At 47.2% G+C, this 18,943-nt stretch overlaps 1 protein-coding gene across 2 annotated transcripts in view; it reads right to left on the reverse strand.

Annotated features, from left to right (window-relative positions):
* The window catches only part of TTBK1 (tau tubulin kinase 1), a 129,487-nt gene that overhangs the window by 50,396 nt on the left and 60,148 nt on the right, over positions 1-18,943 (reverse strand). The window contains exons 6-8 of one of the 2 annotated variants that reach the window (XM_032790824.2): positions 18,801-18,905; positions 2,659-2,724; positions 940-1,032 (exon numbers count right to left, since the gene is read on the reverse strand). In XM_032790824.2, coding sequence (XP_032646715.1) covers positions 940-1,032; positions 2,659-2,724; positions 18,801-18,905 — 264 coding nt within the window. Of the gene's footprint in view, positions 1-939; positions 1,033-2,658; positions 2,725-9,292; positions 9,309-18,800; positions 18,906-18,943 lie in introns of those variants that run through there. The other variant, XM_075064516.1, reaches the window with a different exon arrangement.

Genomic DNA, 18,943 nt, shown 5'->3' on the forward strand with positions numbered 1-18,943 from the left:
CTCCTAACCCCTCAGCCGAAACCCGCCTGCAGTGGGCAGCACAGACCCTTCAGGAGCCCCTAGGGTCTTGCTTACACACACTCCCTAGCAAAGTGAGGCTGATCTGGTCACGCAGGGAAGCTTGGACTCCTCTTGGGAGCTGCCCCTTCAGTGGAGACTCCTGGGGTGGCTGCTCTCTGGCTCTTCCCTCCCCCAGGGGGATCTTTCAGGAACACCTGGATGGTTTGTTTTATTCCCACAGACTCAATCTGATTCGCCAGCCAACACTCCCATTTAGCACTTCCTGGGAAGCTGGCTGGTGGGAAGGAACCAGTCAGCTCATCACCACAGGACAGACACAATGGGCCAGCAGACAGGGCTGAGGTGGTCGGTGATGGCAGACAAGCTGAGACGGCACCATTCATTTCCAGCTTGGAAGCAATCCAGGGGACACACACTGCATTTCAGGCCACGTCACAGATCTCCGCGAGGAGATCAGAGAGGGGAAGGAAGCGTTTGTGTGTGCGCAAAGTACAGCCAAAATCCTACCCGGCGATGCTGATGTTACAAGCCAGCTTTCGTCCCATGAACGTAGCTAGGGAAGCGGCAGGAAGCACCGTGGGAGTACACTGGCAGATTTACTAGTTAGCAGCCTTGGTTTGAAGGTGATTTAAGAGTATTCCAAGAATTGCTGCAGTGAGGTGGAGTGTGCGTTCAATGTAAATGTCAGTTTACTCAGCAGCTGTGGGTGGTGCACTCTCCTTGAGACAGGCGGAAAGTTGTTCCCTGACACCTATACCCAAGGTTTCAGTGGAACAGCCCAAGGGCTTGACTCTGCCCAATGCTTTCTGAAAAGCCCTGGAAAATGGCTTCTGGTCTATGCTGAGGTGCAGGAAAGGGGAGTGGAACAGCTGCTGGACAGACTTTACCCCATTACACCTCAGTCACCATGTTTCCTACCTTATCCTTGATTTTGCGCCATGGAAGCTGACCAACTGCAAACTCCACTAACATGTAAAAAAGGGACCACAAGTCATCATGTCGACCCATCTCCTGGAGAAAAGGAAGACAAAGTAAAGCAAAAACAGCCAAACAGCATCTTTCCTGCTGTGTGGGAGATGGTGCACGTGCAGAGCCACCACTGTGTGTCAAGGGGAATGAACACCGCCTTGGGCATGCGTCACCTCCATTCTCAGGACACTTCCAGAAACGAGGGTAAATATTATTCAGGTTGTACAGTCAAGCGCCCAACCTCAGGAAATGAGGTTGTCCGTGCAAGCTGAACTTGTACCCCTTGTGCTTATGCGTGTAATTACACAATCACAGGCTATTTTTTCCACAGGACCCTGCCTCATTCAGTGCACAGAATGGATGATGCTCAATGCACAGGGAGCTGGTCAATACTTCTTTTTATCCCTGTTCTCCAGCAGTCTGCAGGCCATTTGCGGGGGATCTGCAGAATACAATGCAACTCCCAGCCTAGAAGCCTGAATACTAATCCCATTTCTGACACAGACTCCTTCTGTGATCTTGAGCTAGCCACTTAGCCTCTCGGGTGTCAGCATCCCAATTTGTGAGAGAGGATAACACTGATCTGCCTATTTCCAGGGAGAACTGTTGGGGTTAATTAGCTGCCTGGGAAGCCCAGTGAAGATTAAAAGCGCTGTACCCGTGTTTTACCGCTTACAGTCATTACAAATATGCTTTTCCAAATCTCCTCCTAAAAGCCATTTCACTTGGGATGCAAAAAGGCCGGAGGAAGGAGGAGATCAGACAGAGGGGACTTCTGGCAGGAACTTTAGTTCCACAGTCTAAGCATTAGAAGAATTTTACCATATACACAGGAAACACTACTTAAATATTTACAAATACTGGATGAGAGGCAGAAGACCAGACATTGGGGGAGACTGGGGCGAAATAGGCCAAATATTTTGCAGAAGTAACGTCCCTCTTTGGAGGAAAAAAATCTAGGATTCGTTCTGAGTTACCCATGTCCTGCCCTGAGCATTGGGTGGGACTAGATGACCTCCTGAGGTTTCTTCCAACCCTGATATTCTATGATTCTGTGTCACCAGGGCTAGGCTGCCATGAGCCACAGCCTTCCTACGGCCAGCATGCTGCTGGGGCCCTGGGGCGGTGGGTCCATGGCAAGGAGCAGCAAATATGGTAACTGTCAAATATTAGACAGGCAATTCGAGAAAAGCCAATGACTAGCTCATATTTTTATACATACGATCAATAACTTTCCACTTCAACTGGAGTTATTTGACACATCATCGTGCTATAAGCAACAAGCAACTCACACCAGCCGACCCCTCCTGCAGCTACAGAGCTACTCTATGTCTATACAGCAATAAAACTCCCACAACATCGAGTCTCAGAGCCTGGGTCAATTGACTCAGGTTCACGATGCAGAGCCAAAAATAGCTGTGTAGACAGTTGGGCTCGAGCTGGAGCCTGGGCTCTGCCATACAACCCCCTTGTGGGGTTTCAAAGTCTGCGCTCCAGCCTGAACCATATGTCTACACTGCAGTTTTGAGCCCCACAGCCAGAGTCAGCTGCCTCGGGCCAGCCATGGCCATGCCGCTGATCTTTTATTGTAGTGTAGACGTACCGTTCGTGGCTGCAAGGGTGGGAAAAATCCTTCTCTTTTAATCCTTAAGAAATGGAGATACTCACTCGGTTTTTGTGTGCATTCACTGAAGCATAGCGGACCGTTCCCCGAAACCCAGCAACATTGCGAGGCTGATGGGAGACAATACATAATCTCAGAAACAAAGCAGGGTGTTGGAGAAGCCAGAGTGCAGCAAACCCCTAAAGACTTCCCAGCTCTTTCCCGGGGCCATACAAACCTGAGAGCTGCAGGTCTCTTCTTAACAGCCTTCCCTGTGATCAAGTGACTACATAAACAGACCACACGTGCCTCAGTCCTACAGTTCCCTGAAAAACTCCTTCTGCGCTAAGGGGAAAGTAATTAGTAAAGTCGCTCCGGGCAGCAAAGCTGTCAGTATCACCCAGGTTTGTACCTTCACAACCAAATTTCATTTTGAGCAGAAAGCGAGCGCAGGAGCCCAGAAGCAATCCTTCCTTTGAGTACAAACAGATAATGGGGCAGCGTGGGTAAGCTAAACCCAAGGCAGTGCCTGAGGGCCAGCCCAGCATTTTGCTATTCTGATCCTGCTGCTGGATAGATGCAGGTGCTGATCCTGCCTGTTACCTCCCCGCAGGCAATTCAATCCCCTCCACCCATGCACAACCCTCCTGCAAACCCCACCAAACGCTACCTGCCAGCTGCCCGATGCCTCCATCTCCTGAAGACAAGCAGGCCCCACTGGAACACTTGATGGGACCACACATGAGAGCATCCTGCTCGGACCCCTACAAGATGGACTGCACTGGAGCCACTAGGTCACATTCATCTCTAATATCTCAGTCCTGCCCCACTCCAGTGCTCAAACCCACTCATTTCACCTCCAGGTATTTGTATGGCTCCCACCACCATGGTATCTGAGTGCCTAGACAAGAACTTCCCAGTTTCCTACCTATTCCCCACTCCCAAGGCAGGTGCTGTCAAAAACTCTCCCCTACTCTGAACATGCACCAACCCTTACCCACATGGAAGCTACATGCTAAGAGTTAACAAGTGGAAAACCTTCTGATGTTCACCTCTTTTCCCAGGCTCCCCCGAGTCCCTCTTGGAGCCTTTGTTCCCCCTTTCTTTACTCTCACCCCTCAAATGCCCTTCCCCACCCATGAGATGGATACAGCTGTCTTGAGACCAAGTCAGCACTGCTCCTTGCCTCCATCACAGGAGGTTATTCCCACTGTTGGTGGGCCTGAGAGTGCTGTTTCCACAGATCTCCCAGGTCTGCACAACTTCACCTGTGGAAGACGTGATCATTCTGAACTAATTCCAGGTACCATAATGAAACAAGGCAAGTGATTACAGGGGGCTTTTCAGATGTAAATAATAATAATAATAATAATAATAATAATAATGGGATTTTTCAAAAGTAATGGGCGCATAATTAGACCGGGGAAGTTGACAATGGCCAAAATGGGCTCAGAGTTCAACCCAGGGCAAGCACTTTTGAAAATTACACCCTAAAAATTCCAGACAGACCCAGGTGCTTAGAAGTCAGAGCACTCAGCACCGAAGTGCAAGGAGATGCCAGTTCAATTCTCTCATCACTTGGGAGGCAGCAGTCGGCCCTGAGGACTCAGTTGCGTACGTTGATACAAACTTCCCTTCAGTGCTGACTGGGCTGAAGGGGATTCTATTCAGTCCTCCTGACCAGCCTGGACAGGGGCTAGAACTGCAGAGCTGTGAGAGTGGGGCCTAAGGCAGGGAAAGAATGTGAGAGTCCTCAAGGCTCAAGGATGGATTGGCTGACGGGCAGTTCGGCAGAGTTCATACATGTCTGTGTCTCCTCTGACTGCCTCCCTCTGCCTGTGGTTTGTCGTCTCAGACTATCAGCTGTTCTGCAAAGTGCAGGCATTCAAACTTTGATTTAAATAATCTGATTGAAATCAGTGTTACCAAATCTCAACCCAACCCCGAAATCTGAGCTATTGTAATTTCTGATTAAAATTTAACATGAACTGAATGATAAATGCTGGGTTTTTCCAATGTCACTGCTGGTAGGATATCTTATTTAAATTTCACAAAACTGAGGTAGGCAAAAAACAAAATATTGAAAAATTATGATACCAATTCTACGAACACTTAAGCGCATGAGTAATTTTACTCATGTGAATAGTACCACTGACTTCACTGGGTTTACTCCTATGATTAAAGTTATGCATATGTATAAGTACTTGCAGGATCAGGACCTAAGATTGTATTTTTATATTAAAATGTTCTCTTAATGCCTATTTGGATTTTTCTCACCACATATTTACTTCAGGGGTAACGGTGAGTATCTGCCTAGCTTTTCAATACATTGTCAAAGTTCGAAATGGTGAATTTTTTATACCCATATTCACACACACACCGTGTTACTGATTTATCCATACTGAACGTATAATTCAGCATTTGAAACCATAACTAAAATCCATGATCAAAAGTCACAAGTCTATTATGCCACTGAGTCCCAGTGCTCCAATTCATTGAGGGTGATTTCAAGGCTTTCTGAATTAAAGTGCTTGAGAAGGAAAAACAACATGGATGCCCCGCCTGTTCCCTGAGGTTTGTAATCCTGGAGCACACCAGCCCGAGTGATGAAAATACTCATTCAGTCCCAGCAAAAGAAACTGTAGCAATTAACACCTGTGATGCTGCTTTCATGATCCAGCCTTGGTCCTCCCAGAGCATTTACTTGAGACTTCCACCAGTGAGCGGCTGTTACATTTTTCAGTATTTCATTGGAGAACATGACTTTCCGAAATGTAGATTTGGCCTGCAGTTGAATTACTGTAGATGGAACTCAACAACCAGCATAAGCCTCTTCTACATATTCAAGTGTTGATTCCTAAATTGTGAGTGGAAGCTGGCATACATGGGAATATTTCATAAGCTGGAAAGTGATGTGGTGTTAAACCTGTGCTTTCATGCTTGGCAAGTCATAATGCTTTCAGAATATGCATTTTGCAGTTATCTCATTGCAGTTCAGCACAAGATTTTTTTCTGTCTTCTTTCACACTTCAACATCTTCAGCCATAGCTCATGAATCTGTTCGGAATCAAGTCCCAACAATGCTGCCTTCAATATCTGGAGAAATTCCTCAGCAAACCTCTTCAGGCCAATATTTGTTACTTTCTGGCAAATAGAAACTATATCCTGTCTCTGCTCTTCACAGGTTTTCATCAGTTTGGGCCATTCTGAAACAAGCTTCCAGGCAATCTGCAAATGCAGATTCCACTTTTCTTCTTGAGGCATCACAAATATATGGCCATCTCTATGCTTGTCTTTGCAAAGTGGTTATTGTGCAAGAACTCATCACGCAGGCCCTGCTCCTGCAATTGAATCCACATGGCTAACACCGTGAGCCCTACAAAAGTCAATGGGGCTCCACACTGGTATAGGGATCCAGACTCACGCATCACATTGGAGGATCAGACTGGCCTTCACTACCATGGTCCTTGCCACTCTCTCTTTCCAAGTCTTCTAGCAGGAATTGTAGCGTATGTGCAGAACAGCCAGACTTTACTCACCAAGGTCATCTTTTTCTTGCAAGTCTCCCCTTCTCCTCTTAGCCTTGTTGGCTGCATTGTCTATCACAACATCCATCGCCTGGCACTTAGTGTTCTCTCACATATTTTGATTGTATCACTAGCAATTGAGGTCAGATGTTTGGAAGAACGGGAGTAACTGGAGATGTTTAGCTTGTCACACACAAACAGTCCCTCCCTCAGTAGTTGCCGTCCCATATACAATAGGTTTGCTATGAAAGTCACACCTCCCATCTGTACTCAAGACACATGCGCTCTCCAGACAGGTTGTGAAAAAAAACGCTTTTCTCCTCTTGAAACACTTTATTCAGGAAATGGCCACCCGTTGCAAACTCTGAAGGAAGAGTACGGTCTCGTCAAAGCCTTTTGGTTTTCTTGACTTGTGGATATACAAGGGATCAGAAGGTGGTGCTGCTGTTTGCAAATATACCACAGGCCATTTACTTATCAATTTTGTGTTTCAGATACAAAAGACGTTAAAAAAGGGTTAGGATGTGACTTTTTTTAAGTGTGCATTTTTTAAAGTGTTAAATTTCTTAGTAGAAAAAATTCCATGTAAAATCTGAAATGTTACAAACAATTAGGAAATTCTAATTGAATTCAAAAGTACAAAATATCCACTTTAGCCATTTAAAACTAACAAATGCGAAGACAATAAAGAACTAGCAAATGGTAAATAAAAATCTGATTTAACTTTTAAAATATTTGATTCATTTTGTAAACTTTAGGATTTCTATACATTTTGTTGTGAAGGTGAAAGGATGTGTCTTTCTCCTTGTGTAGCCATGCCTAGCGCACTGGGGATAAGTGCCAGGGTCCAGACAATAAATAAGGCCACGCTTTAGTCACAGGTATTTTTAGTAAAAGTCATGGACAGGTCGTGGGCAGTAAACAAAAATTCACAGCCTGTGACCTGTCCATGACTTGTATTATATATCCTAGACTAAATCTTGGGGGAGAGGTGGCCCGGGGGTCACGCAGGTGCTCTAGGGGGAGCAGCCTGGGACACTCATTGGTGCTGGGTGGGGCAGAACCCCCACAGGTGATGGGGGGGGTTGCTGGGGCTGGCAGGCTCCCTACCCTAACCCATCTCCGCGTGACTCCCCAGAAGTGGCAATGTGTGTCCCTCCCTCAGCTTCTAGGTGGAGGTGCGGCCAGATGGCTCCGTGCACTGCCTCTGCCCCGAGTGCCAGCTCCCCAGCTCCCATTGGCTGGGAACTGTGGCCAGTGGGAGCTGTGGGGACAGTGGCTGTGGGCAAAGGCAGCAGGCAGCCTCCACCTAGGAACTAAGGGAGGGTCATGTAGTCTCTTCCGGGGAGCCCCCTTAGATAAGCGCAAACCAGACTCCTTACCCCCTCCTGTGCCCCAACCCCCAGCCCTGAGCTCCCCCACCCAAACTCCTTCTGCTGCTGGGGGATGGGGGAGGCATGGTGGCCTGAGACTGCCCCAGAAGCCAGCCACACTGGCCACTGCAGAAGTCACGGAGGTCCCAAAAGTCACGGAATCTGTGACTTCCGTGACAAACTCGCAGCCTTAACAATAATAATGCAAAGCACCCCAGAGGAAATGTACAGCATGTGAAGTATGCTTTGTTTATAAGGAGCTTTATTTTGGGGAACTGTATTAGGTTCACACCCTATAGGGGAATGATTCTAGTCTACTGGATAAGTGTTCATCTCTATACATTGAGAACAACCAAGTGGATGAGGTACACATGGAATTCACCGACATAGCGCTAAGCACTTAAGCTGTACTGCTTCTAGCAGAGGTTAGAAGCTGCCTCAAAGTCCCCAGGCCTGGAAGAGAGTCTCCAGCCCCTTCGCAATGCCAGATGGTGCCAGCAAACTCTTTTCCAGCTCCTCTGATGGCACCGAGAAAGATATTCATACCTGAGCCAAATCTGGGGTCAGTGAAGTCAAAACTGAAGATCCATGGTGGGGAGATGGCGTGCACCCAACACGCTCTGCCAAAGTACATTCAAGCGGAAGAGCCTGGAGGGAAGTTCTTACTGATAAAGCCCCAGGGACTGAACAGGGATGTAAGCTACAATCCCAGACAAATGCCCCAGGGTATGGTGGTCAATGAGGGACACTCCTCACATCTGACTTCTTTAGGTACTGGTCAGCTGCAATTCAACAGAGAACTCCAGGAGTAGAGCTCTGTAAAGCCAATCTCATAGCAGGGAAATAAGGTTTTAATGTAGCGAATACAAGGCAGGGGTGTCATCTGCTGGAAAAGGCAGGGCAGAGTTTTATTTCAGAGAAAAATAATTAACAAAATTTGGAAGTGAGATCTCAGATTAGTCCACCTCTATGAAATGGTGACTTCTCTTCACTTGTGACAAGAGCTTTTTGCAGATGTTACTAAATTCTGATATTTACACTTCCGACTAAACAACGAGAACCCTTCTCCTCCAAAGTGTGTACACAGGACAGAAACCCAGAAGGGATTTCCAGAGAAACATGGTCAGGACCCCTGGAGAACCTGGGAGTCCCACATTCTCTGCCAGTGCTTGGCAATAGGTCCTGGTTGTAAGGGCTTACCAAAAAAAGGTGGGACAGGAAGCAAAGTGAAGTGAAGTTTAACTAAACAAACAAGTAAATAAAGCAACTTAAACTAAATAATCGGAACTTCCGATTTCGATTCGTGCAACAGGCAGGCTGCCCCGGTGACCTGGGGTGAGGAGCACTGGTCTCTGCTGCCATTGTGCTGAGGGCCCCATCAGAGACAAACACTCTGTCCCGTGAGATTTAGTGATGTCCCTTTTAAGGGGCAGTGTTTTGTTCAACCCTTGATGACAGCAGCGTCTTTTATCCTCATATGGAGCTGAGAAGGAATGACTACATAAAACCAGACTCAAAATGCAACAATACCCAGGATGAAAAGCCCTACCCCTGACACCAGACCCCTAAGAGTGACAACCAGTTCCCAAGACTGGAACCCACAGAGTGCCCAAGCGCCCCTGAGGCCAAAACCCCAAGAGCTTTGGGCTTCTGCATCAGATTAGGTGGATCTCACAATCCTGCTGAAAAACAGAAACATATCATGAAAGGAAAATGCAAACAGACTTAATTCTGAACTCAATCGAGAACGAAAGCACAAAACAAAATGAAACCCAGAAGCATGGTGATGGCTCACTCACAACTCATGGCAGAGATGGTTACGAGCAGCGGATGGGAAGCCAACGCATCAAACACAGCCTCAAAAGAAGAGCCCAAAAGAACTGTAAAATAGAGAGAAACCCAAAGAAAACAATGATAAAAAAACATAAAATGGAGAAAAATTTAATAGAAATGAATTAAAAATCAAAGCAATATTGCACCCTTCCCAATGCACGCATCTCCTCCTCAGCTGCCGCTGTCAGCCCCCACGCCCACTCCCCAGCACTGGGGGGAGTGTCTCCCCTGGCTGTGTGGGGGCCCACTGACACAGCCAGCCCTTTGGGACAAGGACCCATACTTTGTGAACGACCTGTCAAGCACCATGAGCTCTCTGCCGGAGGGATTGGGGTCTCTCCCAAGACCAGCTTCTCCTCACTCGCCATTTCTAACACAAGGCATAAAACTCAGAGCAGCAGTGGCTGGTGCCCAAAGCGCTGTAGTGGGGGCTTCAGTCCTGCCCTCCCTGAGACAAGTGTTTCTGATTCTCCCCCTCAAATGAAATGAAATAAAATAAAATAAATTCACCAAATCAACCTTCTGGGGCTCCTCCTCCTCCCACAGACAAATCAACTCTGCCTTCCTCACCCAATCCAACCCCCAGCTCTGCTCCCCCACTGCTGAAAACCCCTCCACCCTCCCAGCTGCTGCCTTGCCGCTCCTCACCAGGTCACTTCCAGCCCTCACCATCTCACTGGGCCTCAGGCCCTATCTCCACCCTTCTTGCAACTGCAGGCTGGCTAACGCCATACACTTGCGGCCTCGGGGCTCTGCACGGGGGTTGAGATGGGAGTATGGTGATGGTCTGAGTGTGGCCGCAGAAGGGATTATTAAGGGTTCACCATAACGGGGACAAACACGACAGCTCATTTGCACTGTCCATTATATGGTACATAGACTGCAAATCATTGCGTTGTCTGTTTTCAAAGCGTGAGATACGGGCTTCCATTATAAATCGGCACTAACAAACCATTCAATACGATCTGTGACAAATCTGACGCAGGGAGGTATTACTGCATTTGATTCAATAAAAACCCACTAGAAGTGACTGTCATGAATCTACTCAGGTTGTTGTTACGTGTGGTGCAGCTGTGTCCAGGACCCCACTGTGCTGGGCACTGTACAAATACAGAACGAAAAGACAGTTCCTGCCCCAGTGTAGCTTAGCCTCCAAGTTCTCCAGCATGAGTTACAATTCTACCATTTAAAGTCATGGTGACATGGAAGCTGTGATGTATCTGGCAGCAGCAGGGTACAAACCAAATATGTCTTGCTATGAACATAACCTCTGTGAGAATACAATGTTTATTTACATTGGTTTGGGTTTATTGCTGTAGCTGTGCGTGCAGAATTCCACTCTCCCACACTGCTTGACTCGTGTGCTTTCACTTGTCCCCTCGGAGGTAGAGTTTTACAATTGCCATGTGCCCAGTTATTCACCATTGTTACAGATAAGACAATAATCATCTCTTCCCCTCCCTCCATGTCATCTCTAGTACCAACCCACTCCCCCCCAAAATCCTACACTTTTATAGTATGAACACAAACTTTTTAAAAAAAAGTCCTGAAACTACCAAACCCCGTGCCCATCACTCCCTACATTGTGCCTGGATTTTGTGTCCATTACGTTATTCACGTAGCTAAAGTTGCGTAAATTAAATTGACACCCCTCTCTCCTCCCCACAGTGTAGACCAGGCCTAACTCTTTTAGGGATGATATGTCTCATGTGAAAGGTGGGCAGCACAGGCCCATTGGGCTTGGATTTAAATATTTCAGGTCTGAGGGAGGATACAATATATTCTATGCACAGTCTCTCTCTACAGTTCATTCTTTCCAAGTGAAAGAAAATCTGCTCCAGTTGCAGGAAATATCATTTCTTCTTTACCTAGGTGCATTTCTAGTCTGCTTTTCACTGCAGTAACAAAAGACTCTTTTTAAGAGTTTGCACTGAACTGCAAGGATAGATTTAGACTGAAAATTAATGGCAGAAAATTAAAATCTTCTTAGTTACCCTGTCTTGCAACACTGACCATGTTCATCTAAAGAGGCTGTGTACTGTTCTGCCAAAGATGCTTTCCTTCTGCATAGACAGACCGCCACTTGCACTTGCATATAGTATCTTCAGCAAGGCACTGGAAACTACTGCAGTGCAGTCTGAATCACAAGGAGACAGATCTAATCAATGGACTGCAGCTGACTAAGCAAAAAAAAAAAAGAGCACAATAGCACATTGCCAGTTCAGACAAACAGGAGAGCTACATCCCAGAAAAAAGACCGCCTTTCCTTTGGTGGCCAGTAACTGACTGCACTGAGCTGGTGAAACAACAGCTCATCTGGAAAATTTTCAATGATGATTTTTGAAAATGCAAAGAATCCACAGCTTGTTGCGATTATATTAAAAAGGACATAGGCACCAGGCACAATTACTGCCCGTACTGAGCCAGCTTCCTATAGAGAGCGCATGGAGTGCAAATTCAGCCTTGAAAATGTGCAGTTCAGCATGCTAAACAACTGCAAAGCTTCTCTCCCAGAGGTTACTTACAAATCCTGTTAGGTAACAGTAATGACAGTATGCTATGTTACACCACCCCTGTATAGCTGGCATTAGCATCTCCTGTAGGTCTTCCTCTTCTTAGAGGATTTTATCTAGGATGCCACTGTTTACTCCAGGCTGAACTGTGACCCTGAAGAGTTGAGGGCAGATGGAATCTTTCTCACACTGAAATTAAAAAATAAATCCGCCTGGCCATTTTAGGACAACAGGTCTGCAAATCGAAATCAGGACTTGGCTGCCTGGGAGGGCAGGGGTGCATCCTGGAGAAAAGCATCTGAAAGGACAGGAGAGCTTTGGCTTCAAAAGCAGCTACAGGCCATGAGCATTATATGAAGCCCAGATTCCTGAGGAGGTGGAGCTCTTGGCAGACACGCTGATTCATAGATTCATAGACTCTAGGACTGGAAGGGACCTCGAGAGGTCATCGAGTCCAGTCCCCTGCCCTCATGGCAGGACCAAATACTGTCTAGACTATCCCTGATAGACATTTATCTAACCTACTCTTAAATATCTCCAGAGATGGAGATTCCACAACCTCCCTAGGCAATTTATTCCAGTGTTTAAACTACCTTTGCCAGTTAGGAACTTTTTCCTAATGTCCAACCTAAAATCTCCCTTGCTGCAGTTTAAGCCATTGCTTTTGTTCTATCTAGAGGCTTAAGGTGACAAGTTTCTCCTCCTCGCTGATGACCCCCTTGTGAGATACCTGAAAACTGCCTATCGTGTCCCTCTTCCGTCTCTTCTTTTCCAAACTAAATAAAAACCCAATTCTTTTCAGCTTCCTTCGTAGGTCCATCTGTTCAAATCTTTAATCATTCTTGTTGCTCTTCTCTGGACCCTCTCCAATTTCTCCACATCTTTCTTGAAATGCGGTGCCCAGAACTGGACACAATACTCCATTTGAGGCCTAACCAGTGCAGAGTAAAGCGGAAGAATGACTTCTCGTGTCTTGTTTACAACATGTGACAACCCACAGCAGAACTGAAGGAGTCATCAAGGGCTTGTGCATTATTATCCACAAACCGAGAACACTCTGCGGGCCCTGACACAAAAGACACAAATGCCTAATAAGGAGGCTAAGCTGGCTCCTTTACACAAGTGAGTCTGTTCTGTCTCCATTCTGCTATGCCTCTTGTCTGTATGATTCAGTTCATGCTATAATGTTCACTGCATGCTTTGGGTTCTCCCACCAAGATAATGCTGTCCAGGCTGGCGCTTGGGTTGGTGTAACTTGCGTTACTCAGGGGGGTGGCTTACTTCCACCCCTGAGTAACATAAGTTATACTGACATCAGTTGTAGTGTGTACAAGCCCTGAGTTGTCGGTCTCTCACTTTAAGGCAGTGTAATCCCTCCACTGTTTCACTGGTCCCTGGCCAGAATCCTGCACACAACCAGGCCTCAAACCACACCTGGAACTTCTTCCTTCATAAAATTAGAGTTGTGGCTGTCCACACGGATTGCCCCACACTGAACATGCTATATTCTTCTGTCCATCATTTGTTTCCCATTCGCTCAACAATAGTCTCTGTGACGTTGCACTTCATATGTTTTATGGAAATATGCTTATGAATGTGAATATGATGTAACTGGAATATGCTTTATGCAAAAGGTCTCTTGTAAGGTATCATAACAAAGGTTATAACCTACTGAATATATTCTTCCTACTTGTATGCATGGATCATTCTTGGATCTGAAGCTAGAAATATGAAGTATAACTCTGAGGTCCTGTTGTAATTATGCAAAGTGTGGGCTATTAATGGTGGTTTAGAATCTTGATGGCTCCCAGTGACTTGGGTTGTAAATGGTTTATTTACCTGTGCAGGTGTGGGCCAGCCCATGGGGAATGGAGACTGGGGGTCTTACAGTGACAAATGACCATGTCACCTGATTATGAAATCCATCTTAAATCTGGTACTTTTCCATTTAGAAGGAGGGGTGGGGATTCAGAGAGACAAATCATTCCTGCCTTGTGCCAAAGCTATAAAAGGAAGTGAAGCAGGAAAAAGGAAGTGGACAGTCATGGGAAAACCTCTGCTTACCACCTGAGATGTCTGCAGGAACTAACAAGGACTGGACCAGGGGAAAGGATTGGGCCCAGACTAGGAAGGAGTCTAGCCTGTGAATGAAGCTTATTGGAACATCTCTGAGGGTGAGATATTACCTGTAATCAGTTTCTTAGCGTATTAGGCTTACACTTGTGTGTTTTTGCTTTATTTTGCTTGGTAACTTACTTTGTTCTGTCTGTTATTACTTGAAACCACTTAAATCCTGCTTTTTATACTTTATACAATCACTTTTGTTTATTAATAAACCCAGAGTAAGTGATTAATACCTAGGGGAGCTGTACATCTCTCTCTATCAGTGTTACAAAGGGCAGACAATTTATGAATTTACACTGTATAAGCTTTATATAGAGTAAAACAGATTTATTTGGGGTTTGGACCTCATTGGGAACTGGGTGCTGGAGACAGGTAACTTGCTGAGTTGATTTCAGTTAAGTCTGCAGCTTTGGGGGCGTGGACCAGACCCTGGGTCTGTGTTGCAGCAGGCTGGCATGTGTGGCTCAACAAGGCAAGGTTCTGGAGTCCCAAACTGGCAGGGAGAGTGGGCTCAGAGGTAATGTCAGCACATCAGGTGACAGTCCAAGGGGATCTCTGTGACCGAACCCATTACAGTGGCATCGTTGGCAGGATATGTGCATAGCTGATTGCTTTAAGACGCTGGTAGTGCTTTTAAGTGAGTTTTTAAGTGTGGTGGCTGGAGAACAGACAAAGTGTTTACTGGTTTGTTATTTTCTGTTTGCTTATTTGGGGTAAGGGAAATAGGGACAGAAAACTAAGCAAAATGAGTGAGAGTGAAGCTCAGAAGAAGCTAGAACTGCAGAGGTTGCAGATTGCTGAGGAGGAAAATGAACACAAAAGGCAGATGGAATTAAGAAAAGGAAATTGAGGCCCAGAAACAGGCTCAGAGGTAATTTCAGCACATCAGATGACAGTCCCCAGGGGATCCCTGTGACCGAGCCTGTCACAGTCTCTTTTTTTTTTTTTTTTTAATAACGTAAAGGCCATTTTGCCACATAGTTCTTGCTGTGGGGTCTCTCTCTTTACCTCTCAGTCACCTCACTTTAAAACAACCTTTCCAGCATTTTGAGAAATTAAACTGAGTCCTGCACTCCTGGCCCGCACCTTTGGAAGCTGAGCTACAATCAGTCTTGCCAGCTCTAAGAGCAAAAGGCCCTTCAGCTACGTCTTTAGCTTGTACACATTTTGCAGAAAACAGCTACCTGTGCTGATGTTGTTTAAGGGGTATGTGACAGGACGGCAGGTTCTAGGACTCAGCAGGAAAATGCAGGGCTATTCTGCTGACTCACCCTGGCAGCCACATAGTCACAGCAGCTGGGTCTCACTAGCTCCAACTCTGCTGGTTGTAAGGTGGAGAGTCTCCAAAGCAGGAGAGGGGTTGGATATCTTATAGGAAGACTCTGGAAACAGGCAGCTCCAGGGGAAACTTAGCTAAGGTTTGGTTTTGTTCAGGAAAAAGGGAAATCCCAGGAGGTTTGCAGTCTAACCAGTGTGAGCATTCTGAGACTTTAGCCGTTCACAGAAAGAAAGAATAGCGTAGTAAACTTCCATTTAAGTCCCTTTCCACAGCCCACCATGATGCTGGGGGAGGTGGGGGGGAAGGGGGCGTATAATGAACATAAAATACTAAACACTATATCAGTATTGGTCTCCATTTCCTTTCATGTCATTCCCCAGCACCAGACACTCTGATACACCCTCCTGCAGCCTGTTCGGCACAGCCTCATTTCAAGCACTGGATTACGAAACGTACACTGAGGAATGGCTTTGACACCCATTTCTTGCACTAATGGCCTGAGATGGGACAGTTGTCAAGGCACATGCAGAAAAGGCCGTCTCTGATTCACGTCAGAGGAGTGTCAGTCTACAGGGGTTACGCAAACCCTGTTTTTTGTTTTCATTCCATCTCCTCTGTTTTTAGCCATTCAATCCTGGGTTTATTGTGTTCCCTGCTGTCTGGGTAACTTCCTCCAGGCATCCCCAAGGAGACAGGAACCCCATAATCTCTAAAGAGAAGGGCTGACGGGTGAAGCTTTCCTGGAAACTACACCACCAACTCACTCTCAGACAAGAAGCTTGGACAGAGGGGGATTAGGGAAAAATCAGTTGAATTCAATGGGATTATAATAGAATAATGCAAGCTCTTATCAGTTTGTCTGAGTGTGTTAGGGGCTGCCTGTGGTTATTAATGGGGTCTCAGTGAAGGCAAGGAGGCCCCAGAATGGACATGCCTTAAAGTCATGTTCCAGCTCAGGGCACCTTGCTGGCCCAGCCTCTGCGCAGAGCCAGTGTGGTGTTGTTGCTATTGGATTCACAAGACAATTTCCTTCTTGGTGGCCAACTTGGGCAGTTAGGGTATGTCTAGCGATCGATTTCTCGGGGATCGATATATCGCGTCTCATCTAGATGCGATATATCGATCCCCAAAAGCGCTCTCGTTGACTCCGGAACTCCACCAGCGCGAACGGCAGTAGCGGAGTCGACAGGGGGAGCCGCAGACGTCGATCCCGCGCCCTGAGGACGAGAGGTAAATCGATCCAAGATACTTCGACGTCAGCTACGCTATTCACGTGGCTGAAGTTGTGTATCTTAGATCAATTCCCCCCCTAGTGTAGACCAGCCCTTAGGGAGTGGGGGGCAAGGGTTGTTTGGCTGAGTTGGTGTGATGGGAGGTGTGTGTGGTGAGGGTGGGACCAAAGCAGAATGACTGACTTGAGAAGAAGATAGCCAAAGCTTTCGTAGGGGGATGGAGCACACAGACAGATGTCAGTCTCATTAAATGGCTGGCCGGAAAAGACCATGTGGGGCGAGGTGACACGTCTCCACCTCATGGGGCCCTTGAAGTGCTGTGATCTGAGGGGGCGGGGGTCAGAAAAATTGAGAGCTTGTATCTGAAAATGGTGGCTGTCAGTGAAACGAAACTGGAGCTGTCAGACTGGATCAGACCTGAGCTCCATGAAGTCACTCTGCTGTATTGGACAGTGGCCACCCTCATCAATGTTCCATCAACCCAATCTCTCCCACAATAACAAGTTAATCAGCTAACCAGTCTAAACCCCCTATCCAAGCACAGCCTTGACCCCAAAAAGGGAGAAGGGCCAGAGTCTCCATTGAGGCCCCTGGGGATTTCACTGCTGCTATTGGTTTTACATGGAAGATGACCAGATACTATGGAGATGGGTGGCAATGTGATATCCTAAACCAAACTGGAAGGTGCAAGAAGCCCCACAGGAACAGCTGGATAATCTCGCCCCAGGAAGGTGTCATCCTGGTCTCTAACGGTTAGAAATTGGTTTAAGCCCTGAAGCAGGATGACTGATCTCCTTTCCAGAAATACTGGTAACATTCGCTGTGCTAACTCTGGAGAGTCTTGTTACCAAGGGAATGTCCAGTACAGTCATCACGGTGGCGAGACCCATGATAAACATAAGCCAGCTATTAGACTGGAGCAAGCCCAGTGTATTCATACCAAGGACGACTCCCTGGCAATTTGATGTGGCTCAGCCATAACTGTACCCTTATGCTAAACAGGATTTTATTCTGTGCTGCTTTGGTTTGATGTTCTAAGACGCTTTATTGACGACACCAGCACTGGCACAGTGTATAACAATGAATACCATGAGGGAAGGCTCTGTGTAGATTTCTACACTTGGTAATGCCCCCAGCGCGCCCCCCCCCACCTCATAGAACCTCCTTAATGCAGAGTCCATAGGGGCTGCTGGAGCCCCCCTCCAGGCAGGACATGGTTGGAGCCGAGGGGTGTGTCAGATAAGGGAGGAGCATCTCTACAACTGCCCCAGTTCTGCCTTCTCCGTGGTAGTGACCAGCAGGACCTAGCTGCTGCCCCCATAGTCTTCTTAGCCAGACTGGCCCTAAGCAGCAGGGAAGTCATTTGCTGAACCAGAGCTTGGGGTGTCAGGCTTTCAGGCCCTGAGCCCCGCAGGCTCCAGCCCACCTTCAGGGTAGAAGCACTTTGGGCCAAAGCCTGGGACTTTCAAGATGAGTTAGGCTGGGGTTCTGTGGAGAGGCAGCCTGGCTTACAGGTAACGTATGGATATAAGAGGCTCTGGAGCCAAAAGGTACGACACTGGGCAGCCAACCAAACAGATTATTGGAGCTCGCTAAGGTCTGGTCCTGGGAGTGGTGAGCAACCTATTCAATGGCAAAGCCAGGAGCGCTCAACCTGCCGCTTAATGGGATCCAGGTGAGACATCCATCTCTGGAGCTTGCGCTGCACTCATGCCTGAGCCCAAACGATACATTACTGAGCAAGAGGGCTGGATGTGACACACACACACACACACACAGAGGAGAGCAAGTTACTTCCCCTTCCCCCAGTCCTGAGCAACCACCCTCAGCCCCCTGCTCAGCAATCAGAAAGGGAGCACAAAGACAAGGCCAGGCAGGGGAAGGAACAATGCTCCTGGCAGTGGTGACAGCCCTGCGTCTTGGTGAACCACATCATGCCCAGTGTATTGGAAGAGCAGTGTCCTCTTCAGACTCCCGCTGCATTGCGATCAAACAACTCTAAAGAACATGCCCAGGTCTCTTCCCCAGACTAGGCCAGACAAAGACATGAAGAGGATTGTTCTACTGCCGGGGGAAGGAGGCCACCAGTTCGGACAGCTCTGGCCTCCCGCCTGCTTGGCCGAGCGCATCGTGGAAAACTGTTAGCATGGAAAAAACCCATATTTCTCAGACAATAGCAAGATTCCTCCATTCCCAGCTCAAACACAACCCCTCCCCACCCCCACCCAGCCCGAGAAGCAGTCCCAATACATGTCATAACAAAACAAAACAACAAAACCCCTTTCCTTGCCTGAGTGGAAGCAGAGTTGGAAAAGGTGTCACTTACTGGCCGGACTTCGCCGTTGGTGTTGGTGTACTGCCGGGCCAGACCAAAGTCTAACATGTAGCATTTCCTGTAGGTTGAAGGCAGGCGACCCATGGAAAAGTTGGACTGGCCAAAAGGAAAGAATAAAAGAATCAGTTTGGCTA

Source organism: Chelonoidis abingdonii, chromosome 3 (genome assembly GCF_003597395.2).
Source record: "Chelonoidis abingdonii isolate Lonesome George chromosome 3, CheloAbing_2.0, whole genome shotgun sequence".
Taxonomy (NCBI): domain Eukaryota; kingdom Metazoa; phylum Chordata; order Testudines; family Testudinidae; genus Chelonoidis; species Chelonoidis abingdonii.